General features: G+C 51.7%; 1 protein-coding gene across 1 annotated transcript in view; it reads left to right on the forward strand.

Moving 5' to 3' along the window:
• The window catches only part of LOC142997746 (receptor-type tyrosine-protein phosphatase mu), a 113034-nt gene that overhangs the window by 68080 nt on the left and 28677 nt on the right, over positions 1-16277 (forward strand). Inside the window, 7 exon segments of the mRNA XM_076148299.1 lie at positions 3833-4106; positions 6205-6241; positions 7189-7263; positions 8695-8830; positions 10219-10248; positions 15826-16048; positions 16050-16119. Coding sequence (XP_076004414.1) covers positions 3833-4106; positions 6205-6241; positions 7189-7263; positions 8695-8830; positions 10219-10248; positions 15826-16048; positions 16050-16119 — 845 coding nt within the window.

Here is a 16277-nt window from a genome sequence, read left to right on the forward strand (position 1 = left end):
CCGCGCTCCGTAACATCAAAATAAATGTTTACACGCCTCTCAGGAGATGTAACCCATTTGCGACGCTTTCCCTTATCGTTGGCGCCACCAAATCAGACGTTTTTCCTCTTTCTTGCCTTAACCTTTGCCTTGAGCGACTACACACACACACACTCGCGCTCACACACACCAGCGATGAAACGCGCTAATTTGCAGGCGTGTAGGTAGCACAGTGAGGAGAGTGAGTTTGAATGCACTCTGTACCCTGTAGCGTCAGATTAACGGTGCTCAGCCAGGGGTTGAAATCAGTTAAGTGATTCTCTACAGTCCCCAAAACAAGCACTAACTTCCTTTGATCACCACACAGCACAACACTAATGGCTGAGCTCCAACGTGACACAACTCATTGCATTTTACGATGTAATGGCAACACGTAATCTATGGCACCTTCTAATTTGTTTGCTTTATGGGCTCCGTGGACACCCGGAGAGAGAGAGGGAGGGAGGGAGAGGGGGGGAAAGGGAGAGAGAGAGGGAGAGAAAGGGAGGGAGAGAGGGAGAGGGAAAAAGAGGGAGAGAGTGGGAGGGAGAGGGAGAAAGAGGAAGGGGGAGAGAGAGAGGAGAAAGGGAGAGAGAGATGGACAGAGTGGGAGAGGCGAGGAGAGGGAGAGGGGGGGAGAGAGAGAGAGAGAGAGGGAGGGAGAGGGAGAGAGAGTGGGAGAGAGAGAGAGTGGGAGAGAGGGAGGGAGAAAGAGGGAGGGGGAGGGAGTGAGTGGGAGAGAGAGAGAGAAAAGGGGGGGAGAGAGGGACAGAGTGGGAGAGGGGGGAGAGGGAGAGAGGGAGGAGAGAGTGAGAGAGAGGGGGGGAGAGAGAGAGAGGCAGGGAGAAAGGATGCTGGGTCAGGGGAAGTGTGTGTGTTACTTACAACCCGCCTTAAATCAGACCTATAGGCATATATAGAGCGACCGATTAGCATTAGAGAGAGAGAGAGAGAGAGAGAGAGAGAGGTGATTGAACCCCCCCCCTCTTCTTCTCCCCCCTATCGGCCTCGGCTGCAAATATAAATCTGCAGTTTCAGGTCACAATCCAGTCGATTCCGAGTCAATCCTCCATAATTGGTCGGCGTCACGCGGCGGCAGAGCGGCAGGAGGAGGAAGAAAGAAATCCACGGGGCCGGCGGGGCGGCAGGAGGCCTAATTGGTGTCAGCTCGGGTTGCGAGGACGCCGGCCTGCCCTGCCGGCCCCACTGCCTCCACGCTTTCAACACCTCACTCCACTTCCCTCTCTCGTAGCCGCTCTCTCCGGTCGCCCCTCGCTCTCCTCCTCTCTCCCGTCGACAGTCATTCGATGGGATTTTCGCTCTTCCTCTCTCCTCTCCGCCGCCGCTTCATAACTCCAGACTGCCACAGATGAAACGCGTTAACGATCATCGCCTGATTAATTACCGTCGTTAAACATCGATGAACGTAACTTTTCCCGCCGAAGCCAAACATCCGCCCGTGCCTCGCTCGCTCGCCTCCTCCTCCTCGCCGCCGAGTCTGTTATTTGTTGTTGTGGTGTCGAGGCGTGTGACTAAACGACTCGGCTCTGTCAGACTGACTCATAATGTAAACAGCGGCTCAGCAGGGGGTGACAAGGTGTCAGCTGCTCAAAGGCACGTCGGCATGACAGCAGTGATTAAAGAAACAGAGGCGGGAACAAAAAAACACAATTTCCTCCTCCTTTTATATTTCAGATTTATACATTTTATACCTTCCCAGATGTAAACACACATATTTTCCCAAACATTGTGGAAATGCACCTGTTTAATATTTCATAGGCTCTGATATATATTTGAAGTGCAGTGTGTAAAGTGTGTTTGATCGCTTCCACCTATTACAAAGAGCAACAAAAGACTTTTCTTTATTAAAGCACAAATTTATCGCAAGCTACTTTTTTTCCCTTTTTTTTTGGTTTCATTTCCACATTCCGGGCGTCTCGCAGCCTTCGGCGCTCGGCATTCTGCCCCGAGGAGACGAAGCCGCTCCTCTTCATTTAGTCCTGCCAGAGCCGCATCATCATCATATCACAAGGATGCACCGGGGGGGGGCGGGTCCTGCTGGTGCCCCCCACCCCACCCCGCCTGCTTCCTGTTTGTGTGTCACTATCTGCACATTGATTCGGAATACCAAGTACGGATCGGGCTGCTCTCTAAATGAGTCACTGCGGCTCCTCTAACAGTAGGTGACTTGCGGGTGTTGTCCCAGGCTGAGTTGCTTTATTGTGGCTGTTATTCACAGCAGCCACCGGTTGTTTCCAAGCTATAAGGGAAATATAGACATTGTCAGTTTCCTCAGGTTATAGCACGTTAAGATTAATTACCACGCCCCCCCGGGCCTGATGGGTAAACTACGATGGATTGCAGGTACTCACACGTACCGCAAAGTGGATCATCATGCGGCCCGCATCGCCCCCCCGTCTGAGCCCGGGCCCGGCCGCAGCCTCATCGCTCATTTCTCTGCTGTCGCGCCGCCGCTTAAGTGGCTCCGGCGCACCCGCTCCTCCTGCCCTTTGACCCCGCCTCCTCCCACCAGGGGACAGTCATTAAAGGCGGATTCCTCCCACAGAGTCTCAGCTGGATTAAATATTTCATCACCTCCCAACCCGCCGCTAAATAGGAGAGCCCCGAGGAGCCGGAGACGCCCCCCCAAAAGAGAAAGGGAGGGGATCGGCTAATGACACGGCGAGCACCTGAGGATAAACTGGAGGGTCAAAGGTCAGGTGCTGTACACACGAGGGGACACTTAATCATTCGCTACAAACCTGGAGCAATAATTGATCATCTCCAGGGCTGTTTGTGCTGCAGAGGAGCTTCTCACACAAGCAAAGCCTCCACAAACGTTCCTTCTATTCTATTCTATTATTCAGTCATATCCTGCATTCCATTTGTAGTGTTTGCGATCTGTCCTGACCTCTGTGTGCTTCAGTTCCTCCTCTTTTGTCCATCAAACGTCTCTCGAGCTGCGTTCTGTAGTCAAAGGAGCGACACAAACCCAGATTGATTGGTTGATTGATGTGATGTTAGTCGTGCATCATATTTGTGAGGCTGTGGTCCGATCAGATCCCCGTCTCTCCTCTCCCCCGTCTCTGCGTCTCCACTCGTCCTTTCCCCCCGACTCATTTTTGGGAATTGAACCGAGCGCGAGTCGGCGGTCATTGGTGCTTATTCTCCTCTGAGGCTGTAAACAGACTCTTTGTCAGTCTGCGACTCAATAGATTGAACAGGTGGACGCGCGCTGCATACTAACGCCGGCGTCTATAAGACGGCCAGTCTCCCTCTCCAGCTAAGTGGCCGGTCCGGAGACAATGTCATCTCTGTGAGACGCACACACAGGGGCCGCAGCCAAACACTCAGGTGGACTCGGCTGGAGGGGAAATGGAAATGGAACCGGAGCCGTTAACCTTTTTCGGTGGTTGAATAATAAAAAAGCTCTTCCTCGTTCCTCACGCTGTTTTCTGTAGGTCATTCATATTCAGCAGGAGTGCAGAGAAGAAGCGGGAACTTTAACTCTCATTTGTGAGCATTGTTTTGGAGATGTACTTCACTTCAGCCCAATCACGTTCACTTTAGGCTTTTATACTGAAATCTTTCTCCAATTGAAGTTAAGCGCACATTAGTGAATCCTGTTATTCTGCATATTTCTCAGTATTGTAGTTCAGACGTTTCAAACTGTTTTCTTGGCGGATGAATATTCATGAAGCTCAATTTGAGAGGAGTTGTAAAGTACACACATGCATATTTTTCATCACATTGATTTACAAACAAAGAGAGTGTGTGTGTGTTAAGTGTGTGTGCCCTTCCTCTTCCTCTCCAGTGCGTACCAGGTGGTGGTGGAGGAGGAACGTCCCCGCCGAGCGCGCGGCACAGCGGAGATCCTGCGCTGTTACCCGGTGCCCATCCACTTCCAGAACGCCACGCTGCTCAACTCCCAGTATTACTTCACGGCTCAGTTCCCGGCCGGCGGCATCCACTCGCCGCAGCCGTTCACCGTGGGAGACAACAAGACCTACAACGGCTACTGGAACGCCCCCCTGCTGCCCCAGAAGAGCTACAGCGTCTACTTCCAGGCCGTCAGCACAGCCAACGGGGTGCGTGCACGTTTGACTCGCTATGTCTTCCTCTACGTTCCGCTCTGATCCGTCCTCCCTTTTTATTATAGGAGAGAAAAATAAAAAGGACAAAGAAACGGAGAAATCAGATTGTGGAGTCGCAGGTTCTCAGGATTCCATCTCATGTGTTGCGTGTCAGGTTGACATTTTGCTGCATGACAGCTCGGGCCTGCAGATAAGCGAGTGTGTGTGTGTGTGTGTGTGTGTGTGTGAGGCGTCTGCAGCTGCTACACTGAACTTGACAGATTAATTGGAATGTTTGAGAGAACGACTGTGCGGACATTAATTTGTGAACTTAATTATAATGAAGCACAGAACACAGAGATGATAAAGCAACATTCAACTCAGCGGGTCGTTTCACGGCTGCAGATTTTTGTGCAACGTGCAATAACGCCGGCGTGTGAAAGCTGGTCTCTGCTCTGAACGCGTCCAGACGTCCACATCAAACACCTGCAAGTGTTCAGGCGGGATTAAGACTGAAAGGAGTGACTGAGTGGCAAAGACACTGCAGTGGTTAACTCCCTGAGCACACACACACACACACACACACACTGGTGCAGCACCCTGGTTGAGGGGGGTTGGGGGGAGGGGGGGTATCAGCAGCAGCAGCAGCACTGTCTGCACTGCTAATAGACTTGAGCAGAGCCGGGGCCTGAATGCAGAGCCTCGGCGCGGTGACGCGGCTCTCTCCCTCCATTATCCAGCCTGTTTGCCTGCCGCTTCAAATGGAGCTCCGTGCCAAATGCCAGACACGGCTTTGATCAAGTGCGTTTAAGAGAGGAGGCCGTCCCCGAGGCAGTTAAGTGCGGGAGGCAGGCAACAACAACCAGGTTACGGATCGTTCAGGTCACAGCCTCTGTCATCAAGTGGCGCTCGGCGGGGCCCCTCCCCCCCTCCGCTGAGCCGCCGCAGACAGTTCAATGGCAACTTCAAGAGGCGCGCCGACTGTGGTCCTGAATGAAGATCACCATAAACAGCCTCCTTGAGCAACGGCGGCACGTCTTGAAGGAGGCAATCGGAAAATAACACGTGAGCCGGGGCGGAATACAATTAAGAGAGTTTGCTCTTCAGAGGGGAAGAGCGTCGGCGGGAAACTTTCCAGGGTGAATTGATGAGAGCATGAATCGGCTGATGGCGCTTTTCCCTTGAAGGAGCATAATAAAGGAACATTGAGTCCTTTTGTTCAGGCGGCATAAAGCTCCGTTACAGCCATGCAGACGGCTCTGTCACTGTTTTTATATCGCGTCTTTTGATTTACACGGGCCAAATGCACTCTGGCTCATTACGCCGTCAGTGTCGGCGGCGAGCAGAGAGCTTTTAATTAATGCCTAATGACGTTGGAGTGACTTGTTTGGCTGGTAAACAAATTAGCACTTAGAGAAGGTGAGTCGCATCCATACCTCCAATTATTCTCTCCACTCCTATTCAAGTGTTGAGTGTGTGACTTGCTGTACTGTCGGCTGTAACAAAGGACTGTGTGACAGCTTAAAAGCACCCGGGGGCCACGCCGCCGTTTGTTTACTCCTCGCGCACGCCGGTGCTGCGTCTGCCTGGACGGACAGCGCGGCGGGGTCAAACACGAGCGCAGGTGTCTCCGGTGTTGTATTACTTAGCGGCGCCGTGTTCCAGTCCAGCAGACCATTGTTGACAGCAAACCTCTCTGCCAAACGGCTCAGGCTGTTGTCGGAGCCCAAACTCAACCCATTACATATTCAGAGAGGCTCCCCGACGTGTCATTTTTTGGAGCGCGGCATGCTGGGCCGGCGCCGCTCGTCACAGGCCTCTGGTTCTCTCTCCACGGCTGCTGACCACCTTGAGCTGCGGGGCTGCCGACAGATCACAGTTGGCTGACAAATCGGCGGCTCAGCACCGCTAATCTGTGCCGTGGGCGCCGCTCGCCCGACTGGGTTGTGTGTCACAGTCGCCGGGTTGAACAGATGATGGGGGACAGAGAGGGACTGAGCCGGTGGTTTGTTTTTACCTGGCGTCTGAAGCATAAGAGCCGCTGTACATGTGTGATAACCTCTGATCCTCCGCTTCTCTCTCCTCTTCTCTTTGTATTCCTCCGTCCCTGCAGGAGACCAAGATCGACTGCGTCCGTGTGGCCACCAAAGGTAGGAACCAGATCTCCCTCATTACAAGACTCAGTGTGGTCCAGCGAGGACAATGACAGACGTCCCACCGCGCAAATCAATCCAGCTCGTGCATCTTCACTAACATCGCCGCCGTATGATTTGGCAGCCATTTTGAAACTAACACACTTAACACGTTTTAAAATGAGAAACACCAGAAGACGTCATGTGCGTTTACAAGACAAGTGTCGTGTTCCCTCCTGGCTTATTCCTCATATTCTCTCTACATGTTCCCGATCAATACATCGATCGGGAACATGTGTTTGTCTTTTTTCACGACTCGGAGGAAGCCTATGAGCCCGGCGGGGGGCTGCGGTAGCTTAGTTAGGCCGCCCGTATGTCCTGCACGCCGCGTTCAGGGTGATGAAGCCTAAGCACCATCGATCAGGCGTCAGGACTGATAAGGCCCGAGGGAGGCCCGGTCACACTCTGTTCTGGGCCGTGGGAGGTCCTGTCACGCCGCGCTGACAGCCTCGTATATCGTGCGGTTCGCCGCGCGGCTCCTCGCTATGGATTTCCCGCCGAGTGAGCGGATATCTCCATCCGCACGGCTCAGCGGGCACAAGTCAGACGGGCGAACACACACACACACTCCGAGCGGAACGGCTGTCGCTCAGCAGCAACGCGGGGACGCTCTTTGATTGGGTTCGCTGGATATGAAATTGTGTGTTTTTGTGTGTGTGTGTGTGTGTGTGTGTGTGTGTGTGTGTGTTTGTGCAACTGTTGCTCCTGGAAACTCAGTAATGCTTTCTAATGTTGTGATGTGTCTCAGGTTGTCTGCCTCAGTGTTGCATGGTTACAGGGACTGATGCACCTGTTTGCGTGGCCTCTCTCTCTCTCTCTCTCTCTCTCTCTCTCTCTCTCTCTCTCTCTCCCTCTCTCTCTCTCCCTCTCCTGCATGCCATCCCGGATCCACTGACTATACTCAGCCGCCATACTCGTGACTCAGCTCACGACCCCGTACATCCGCATCGCCCCGGCGGCCGGCGACAGCCAACTAACAGGTCAGACCCTTAACTTACCTCTCTGCACACTCCGCTCTGGATGCTTCGCCACGCTCTGGCTCGGTGGCACGGCGTGAAGTTTCCCACATGCAGGAGGGATGAAACAGCCAGCAGAACCCTGCGTGCGTGTGGCTTTGTTTGCCGCCTTCTTGCCGCCGCACAGAATCGGTGTGATTAAATCAGAATGGGTCTCCTTCCTTTTGATGCCGTTCCTGTACATGAAAGCTCTTTCTCATGTTGTTGTTGTTGTTGTCTTGAGGTGCCATTTGATGTGTCAATGTTGGAGATTTCTGACAGCAGTTAATCCGCTTCCATGAATATTTCTCATTATTTCTGGGAGATTAAGTGTTTGGGTTGCAGCAACGGCAAACACGGCAAAGTGACGACGACGCCGCCGCCGCCACGCTCATCCTGACGATTTAAGGGAGAAGTTTTTTTCTCCACGATATCACATTCAAATTCAACACGAGTTCCCTTTTTTTGTTATGCAGAATCTCCAAACTCCAAACAGTGACACGTGGCGGCGAGCTGCTCCTCGCCCCCGGCAGCCTCTTCCTCTACCAGATTAACCCGGAACGGCACGTCGGAACAAATCAGCTCCGTCACTCCTGACACCGCCGTTAATACGTCACCCCATCTTGACACCTACGGCTATTATACCGTATATTCTATTATACCTAAATAAAGACGCCCGGCTGCTGATAACGGAGCGGCCGGGCAGGAACAATATGTCACAACCAGCCCGGGATAGATATTTAGCGTTTGATAGCGGGAGGAAGAGGAGGAGGAAGAGGAGGAAGAGATTTGTCTGACATAACAATTTGTCATTCTAAATTTACCCCCAGTGACAAGGAGTAATGGTGTTGTTCAGGTGGACGGCGTCTCTTCCCCCCCTCGTCTCCCTCTCTGAGTGCTTCTTATCGCCTCCTGGAGAGCGGAACGCCGTCCAAACAAGCCGCTTTCTTCCCCTTTGTGTCCCGCGTGGTCGTCGTCTTCGTCGTCGGCGCCTATCTCCACGCCGAGGCTGATATTTAATGTTTCTTGCTTATTTCCGGGCCGTTTTATCTCCTCGCCGTATTATCTTTAGCGTTCTAGCGTCCTACATTTTTCTACAGGCCCGGCCCCAAACGTGATTAAGGGTGAAGACGCGGCGCGGCACTTATCTCGCCCGCTGCAGCCTGACGTCCACTCACCATCTAGTTAAAGTCGCCAGGACAACAGGAAGTCGCCTACTTTCAGAGAAACATCGGAATTAAATGTTAAATAAATGCACATTGATGTTTATTTTCTGATAAAATAGTTATATATTGATAAACAAAGCCCCACATATTGTCCAATCAACATCTGGACATCCTGTGTACTCATGCAGAACAGCAGCGGCGGGTTCTCATCTCACTTCTTACTCTTTGTTTCTCTGTTTGTGTTCTTCAGGCGCCGCCACTCACAAGCCCGACGCGGTGGAGCCGGAGAAACAAACGGACCACACGGTGAAGATCGCCGGGGTCATCGCCGGCATCCTCCTCTTCGTCATCATCTTCTTAGGAGTGGTGCTCCTCATGAAGAAACGGTAAATACGTCCTGTTGTCGTATCGTGACGAGAAATAACACGGCGGAATAGTGGGAGAGAGGAAGAAGTGACTTCCCAGAGTTCACGGCGCATTTTCCCCATCATTTTGTACATTTTCCCCCCGCAAAACACAGTAGCGTTGTCAGTGTGACAGTAAATAATTAATTTGATTATGTTGTTCCGCCCCATTAAGGCTGTTTAGAGCCACGAGATACAGTCACTGCCATGAAAAATTAATCCCTCTCCACAGCACCCTCAAACAAACGCACGCCTGCTTCAATGACACCGCAGAGAGCGAGTAGGGAGAATGTTCCAGGGCCTCGGTGCTATGGAGGGAGATAAGAAAGAAAAAATGATGAAAAGGCTCCAAAGGAAAAAGAGGATGACCGCGTAGCCAGAGGCAAAGTTTACATTAGACCCCGATGAGAGAGAGAGGAGGGGGGAGAGAGAGGGAGAGGGAGGGAGAGGGAGAGGGAGGGAGACACACACACAGATGTCCTCTGTGCATATTCCAGCAATCAGCCCGAGCCAAAGCTTTGGCAAATATCCGCCTGCTTTTGTCCACAGAAAAGGCTTAAAATAACACAAAGGCCTTTTCACTGAGTTTCAAGTTGGCCTCCCTGGAAGTGTGTAGGAAACGCAAACATGCTTAACACGGCTGAACCCCGGGGGCAGATGGTCTAATGACCGCTCGCCTGGCCGGAGCGGTGGAAGAAGAGGTCGGGCCGGTAGACTGTGGCGTCCGTGAACCCGAGCGGGCCGGCGCACAGCAGCAGAGCGCTATTGAAATCGCTTCTCGCATGTTTGTCGCTCCGCCGCTACACGAGGATCCTTCCATCCTCGGCAGCGACGGGCGGCGAGCAGTGGGTGGCGGCGGCGGTGAGTGCGGCCTAATAGAATTGTTTTCAATTAGCCTTAATCAAACAGGAAACGGAGAGGACTTCGTTGGTTGGATTTAGTGTAATTGACGGCGGGCGGCGGGGGAGAGAGAGTGTGTGCAGGCATCCAGACCGCCAATCAGACTCAGACCTCCAGGTCGGATATGAGGAATTTAAAATGTGTTATAGTGCTATAAACTGATGTGTTCATATAAAGGGCTTGATTAGAGAGTTTGATTAGCCCCGCCCGCCCGCTCGTCCGCCCGCCCGCCGGCCCCTCCCCCTCCGCCGGTGCATGACATGACCCCCAGCGCTCACCTTTGCCCTCACGATCACGAGTCTGCCTCCACGTGTGTCACCATATCTGATTTTGTTCATTTCGACTCTTTTTTCCGACATTAATATATTTTTACTTTTTTCTTTCCTTTCCATTCCATCCCTCCCTCCCCCCTCCCTCCACCGCTTATATCCTACCACCACCACCACCACCACCACCACCCCACTCGGCAGAAGAACCTATCACTCCTACACTTACTACCTGTAAGTAACCCACTTTGTGCAAATGTTAGTGCCATGCTTCTCACACCCACGCACGCCGATTCCCCCCCTTTCCTCCCCCCCTTCCCCAGTGCATGCAAAGAGCCGTGTCGCCCCCCCCACCTCCTCCTCACTCCACCCACCCTCCCCTCCTCCTCCTCGCCTCCTCCTGCACCCGCTGCCATTACAGAGGCCTCTACCGCTGTAATCTCTGCAGCGAGGAGCGGAGGACGCCATACGCCGGCACGTCCCTCGTTTCCCCGCACGGCGATCATTATGTATGGAGGCACATTGGCGAGAGGGGGGGCCGTGATTTGGGGGGGGTGAGCTCAGTCAGTCAGTTCACGACCACCCCCGTGTGAGAGAAACACACACACTCCAGCAAGATGTTGTAACAGGCGTAATTCCAAGACTCTACTTCTTGAGCAGTTTGTTTATGAGATGATGAACTAAACTCCCGTAATGATGCTCCGGCTGCCAAACTCATCTGGTTGCGAGTGCAAAAAAACACAAAAATCGATGCGGCCGTCCCTCTGCATTTTTTACTGATGTTGAATATTTCATTCGCCTCCAATGATTTTGCCTCTGTGAGCTCGTCAGCGTGTCAGTCATGCTGGAGCTGCAGCTCCGACGCTTCGCCCGGTTGTTGTTAAGATTCTACACATATTTGGATGTTTGGCGTGCAAAAGCAAAACACCTGATTAAACCCAATGCATCCTCACATATGGGCTGCTGAGATCAGATCAGACTGACAAACACCGATCAGCTCTGTTGACCTGCATGCGGTGCATTCACACACACTTCTTCATCTACTATCCCCACGATTCCTCCCTAAACCTCCATCCTCCTCCTCCTCTCGCTCCCTCATGACATCATCTCAGCTCTCATGCTCACGTTTCCCCCCTTCTTCCGTTCCCCAGCATGTGTTTTGCCTTGTTGCACGTCTCATCCCATTGATGCTGCGGTGATGGTGAAGTTGTGTCTCCAGCTGCCTCGGATGCGCTTCCAGATTTAGCGCCTGTTCCACTTCAGATGCGTCCGGCCTGATGAAACAATAACGTTAGCGTATATATAACGCAGATGCTGCTTGAGCGACGCCTCTTAGACAGTAAAAGACGTTCATTCGGCGGCTCTGCCTTCATCGCCGCGGCTTAAAAGGCTCCCACTTCAGAGTCTTTGTGACGGGTGTCGACTAATCTGTCTTGAGATGACTGTGATCAGAGGATACAGTGGAGGCTTCCTCGCATCAAAGCGTATTTCAGAATACACCTGAAGATAATTCCACGCTGAATACTGGCCGTGTCACTCATGTTTGAATGGGAAGCACCCGCGACTTACAGGAGCTGAACCGAGGGGGTGAGATGAGGTTGTCGGCGGGGAACCAATCAGAAATGTCCTGTTTTGTGTTTCCCGTCTTGCTTTTAATACTAACGTGCGTGAGAAAGGAGCTGATAGTGACGGCGGCGAGGGAATCGCGTGCAGGCTGAGGTGTTGAAGCCATTGTGGAAGCGTCTCAGTCTCTCTGACGGCTCCAAAGCAGATTGTGACGGCGAAGAAAAGGATCCTAATCTTCTCTCTTTACGCTATTTACCATAACATCTAAGCCGCTCCATTAATAGGCCTGCGTCCATGCATATATTTGAGTCTTTAGACCAAATTGTAGGTAATTGTGCTCATTTCCTGCAGCCTCTGATCGTGCAGAGTAACTATGAAAACAGACGGCGTGCGTGATGTTGAGCTTTAAACAGAAAAAGGAGACTGCTGGCAACAAAACCTACACTAAGAGAAGTTAAAGAGAATCGTCTCCATAGGGACGTTACGCCATTACAGCACCACTTCCTGCTGTCATGAGCAACTATCCCCTTTATATTGTAAACATATTTCATCCTGGAGAGGTTCCTATCCTCTCTAGGGGGGGAGAGGAGTTACCCATGCAGTACTTATGACATCCTCGTTGATGAACCCCATTAATGCTCTCATGCATTCATCAAAGTCTTCTGGAGGCGAGAGAACATCCCGTCGCCGCAACCGAAATGCGAGCTTCAGTGCGGCTGCCAGGGGTCAGGCGGCATCAGTGAGCTCGCTCGTTAGCCATTCACTTACATGTGTGATCAAATGTGCCACTGTTCTTTAATCAGGAGGTCACACATGCCCGCTGAGGCTGCCGGGGACAAGGTGGAGAGCTGAGGGTGGAGGGGGACAGGGACAGGGTGGTGATTGGGTTCGTCCATCAGGGAGAAAACACGGGGAAGAAAACTGCAGTGTTTCCATTAACAAGTCAGTATTAAGTGCAGTATTAAGATGATAGATAAATGCAGAGAAGAGTGAGACTATAACAGCTTTGCTCCGTGTAAACAACCTTAAAGTCCAGCAAAAAAACAGCAAAAAACATAAAATGATCACAAACTAAAGCACGAGGTCATCCAACACCACTCCTGGAACTTTTCTGATGAGTTTCTGTCCCAAAAGCAGAGTTCAGACTCTACCTGTGACCAGACACGGTCAGAAGAGACCAAAGCCACTGTAGCGTTCCAAAACAACACATTTTAAAGAAGTTTCCATTTCACAAGAAAGGTCACTTCTGCCACCCTCATAATTGTCTCAATAAATCTTCCTCTTCATAATCACCTCGGCTCGGCCCGGCATCAGGAAACCGGAGCCGGACTAAACGCCCCTGCGTGCGGAACCAAGTGCTCGGGGCAAACACCTTCATTAAACCTTACAAGTCGGCGCCAACGTGCAGCAAGGATCACTTTAATTGGTACAAGACGCGGCGATTTACACGGCTACGAGCGCCGCATGCCGATGAGGAGGAGGGACAGATGAAGAGCGGCGAGGAGGTGGGGTAGATAGCACACAACTACCACTGAGTAGCACTGAATAACATTTTGAGGAGGATACACACTGGTGCTCATCTTTGTGTGCTTTAACACAGCAGAGGATTCTTAGAAATACAACTCTTAGAACGCTGAATAAAAACAAACGATAGGGAAATACAGAATACACCATGAATATTTGCAGTACTCAGGGTTTAACTGCACTTTGGAGACACTTTTACAATATAACTAGTGAGCAAAACCAACATGTCATACAGTCAAAATACAAAAATGAAAATGTAAACACGGAATTACCCTGAAGTCTGGTTCATGTTATAGAATTCATGTTACATATCCTCTGGGTTTGACGTGTCTAATAGCTATCTTTCCTAGTGTAAACATGTATCATCACTATAGGAAAGATAAGGGATGTGTAGATAATGTGTGTGTGTAGCTGCTATGGATAGATGATGGATTCAGAAATGGGAAGTTTGAAATGAGGAGGCAGGATAAACAACTGCTGCAACACTCCCACTGAGTTAATCAAAGAGGCTTCTGTTGCTCCTCCTAGCTGGGTGTCAGTCATCTAACACACTCGCACACACACACACACACACACACACACACACAGTGGCAGTGCGCGTGGCTTGCCTAATGAAGCCGTCTTTGTCCCAGTGTCACGTGGCTTTAGGTCGGGTTGCGGTGCTGAAATGAGGCCCGCCACGCTGAGCCCGAGGTTTTGAAGCTTTTGTTTCAGAAGTTTCAGCGGCGGCGGCGTCGCCTCCCGCAGAACGCTCTGGCAAGACATTGTGGCAAACACACACACACACACAAACACACACACACACAGACAGACAGACAGACAGACACCAGTGCAGCTTCCTTTTTGTTGTAGCTGAACTGGTGCAGATAGCAGCTCAGCTCGGTTGGATCACAGATCTGCCAGACCTGTCATGTACGGCACCGCAGACAATCCCTCTAATGAGAGTCTCCTAATATAGTTACCTGCCGTGTTGGCGTCGTCTTTTACTTCTACACACACCTCCTCTCCCCGTCTATTCTCACCTTCATGTTCACACACACACTCCGTGCCGCTCACAGATATTTGCGGCCGTATCGACGCTCCTGTAAGTTCGGTGCCGGGACCTTTTTGCGTCCCGTGCAGCCTGAGTATGATAAATAGCCGTGTTCATTAACACGCTACTGTACCTAACACGCTTACGCCGTCTCTCTCTCGGCACATCCGACCCTGTGATATTGCCATCTATCATTACATTCCTCTCTTCTTACAAATGAGGAGAGACGAGCGTGCCGATTAATCTTCATCTAACACCCACGGTGCCTCGCAAACATCCCAGTGTTGGTCGCGGCTTGGCTGGCGTTGGCATCGGTGTCTCGTGCAGCCTCATTTATCTCCCAACTTCCCTGCTCCGACTGTTCCACGGGCCAGGAGAGTGAGGATCCAGAGTCTGGAGATGGGGAACGCCAGAAACAAGCAAGCGCACCGATACAGTATGAAAACCGGGATTAGAGCGTTTGTAAACGGCGTCGTCCATGAGCGCGCACATGCCGACTCAGTCTTAATATTGCCTGGGGGTGCATATGGCTCCCCTCTCCCTCCCCCGCCCCCTGCCTATTACAGTATGAAGCCATAATGGGAGGGGGGGGGGAAGGAGAGAAAGGAGACATGATTGCCATTTTGTTCTTCGCTCTAATTGCAGATTAAAGACAGAAAAAAGTGGGTCCAGCAGATGAAAATGTCACTACTTTGTCACTTTGCTTTCTGAAGAAGGGATCCGCCATTAGCCTCACGTCGCGGCCTTCAGAGCAAATGACTGTTTGAAGGCAGCAGGGGCCTCTCGCCATATGGCACGAGACAGCGGCGGAATTGAATAAACAGGGGGAGGATTGCGGAAACAAAGCAGCGGGAGCGCATCATTAGAGCGCAGTTGTCCGCGGCGGAAGACGGCAATCCAAACAGGCAGCGGGGTCACGCAGAGAGTAACAAAGTGGCGGGATCAGTGTGAGAGCTGCCATAGTTAATTCTCACGCCGCTCGCTCCCCTCCAGCTATGGCTTATAGCTACAGTATGCTAACGCTCAAGCTGTTCGCCATTTATCCGTCGTGCAACTTCTGTGGGAATCTGCCGAAGTCGTTATGTTTAATAATCACTGTTGGAAAAGTCTCTAATGGGATCGACACCCTGCCATCCGGAGGTTAGGGGTCAGGAAATCATTGCTTAAGGGCACTTTGGCAGGGTTGATGGTTTGCTCACGCTAGGACTTAAGCAGTGGGTCCCGCTGACTCCAGCCCCCCCGTTTGCACTCTTGTGGTAGCTTGTGTGTGTGTATGTGTGTGTGTTGTGCTCCTCACGCGCAGCTGAAATGTTGTTCAGCATCCAAAGCCCCAAAGTAGGACAATAAAAGCAGGTTGACTGTTTTAGTTCACCGTTCAAACTCAAACTGGATTCTTCTGCCCTGGAATCCTAAAGCTAATTTTAAATCATCAGTGTGTGCTGATGTATTGGGGTTAGAGTGTCACACCTTTTACACGCGTTCTCCAGGAATCACACCTCAGCGCTCCAAAGCCCTCAGAACCTAATAAAGCCACAATCCCTCATCACATTAGGTCAATCATCTCCTTACATCATCTCTTCCTGCATCAGATCGGTTTCAAGCAAAGTCATTGTTGCTTTCCCTCCCTCCCTCCTCCCCTCTCCTCCACCTTCTCCTCCTCCCTCCTCCCTACCTTCCCTACCATGAAGGAAACTGGCCAAGAAGCGCAAGGAGACCCTGAACAGCACGCGACAGGAGATGACAGTGATGGTCAACTCCATGGACAAGAGCTACACGGAGCAGGGCACCAACTGTGACGAGGCCCTGTCCTTCATGGACACGCACAGCCACACGCTCACCACACGCAGCGAGTGTGCGCTCACGCTCAACGCCCACAGCGAGTGCGCCCTCACGCTCAACGGCCGAGGTGAGACGCCGTGGCCCCGCCCATCTCACCGTCACACACCAGCGGCAAACTGTTATGCTTGTTTGAAACGGCAGGGGTTTTAGTCTGCAGGTGAGAATGAAACAGTTCAGACTCGACTGCACACCGACACCACAGGATGTGTGAATCTTGGGTTTGGTTTATTTGTTGTTTTGCTGTGTGTGTGTGTGTGTGTGTGTGTGTGTGTGTGTGTGTGTGTGTGTGTGTGTACTGTCT

The sequence above is a fragment of the Genypterus blacodes genome, unplaced genomic scaffold, assembly GCF_046128005.1.
Source record: "Genypterus blacodes isolate CSIRO-AG114 ecotype Tasmania unplaced genomic scaffold, CSIRO-AGI_Gbla_v1 ptg000005l_1, whole genome shotgun sequence".
NCBI lineage: Eukaryota > Metazoa > Chordata > Actinopteri > Ophidiiformes > Ophidiidae > Genypterus > Genypterus blacodes.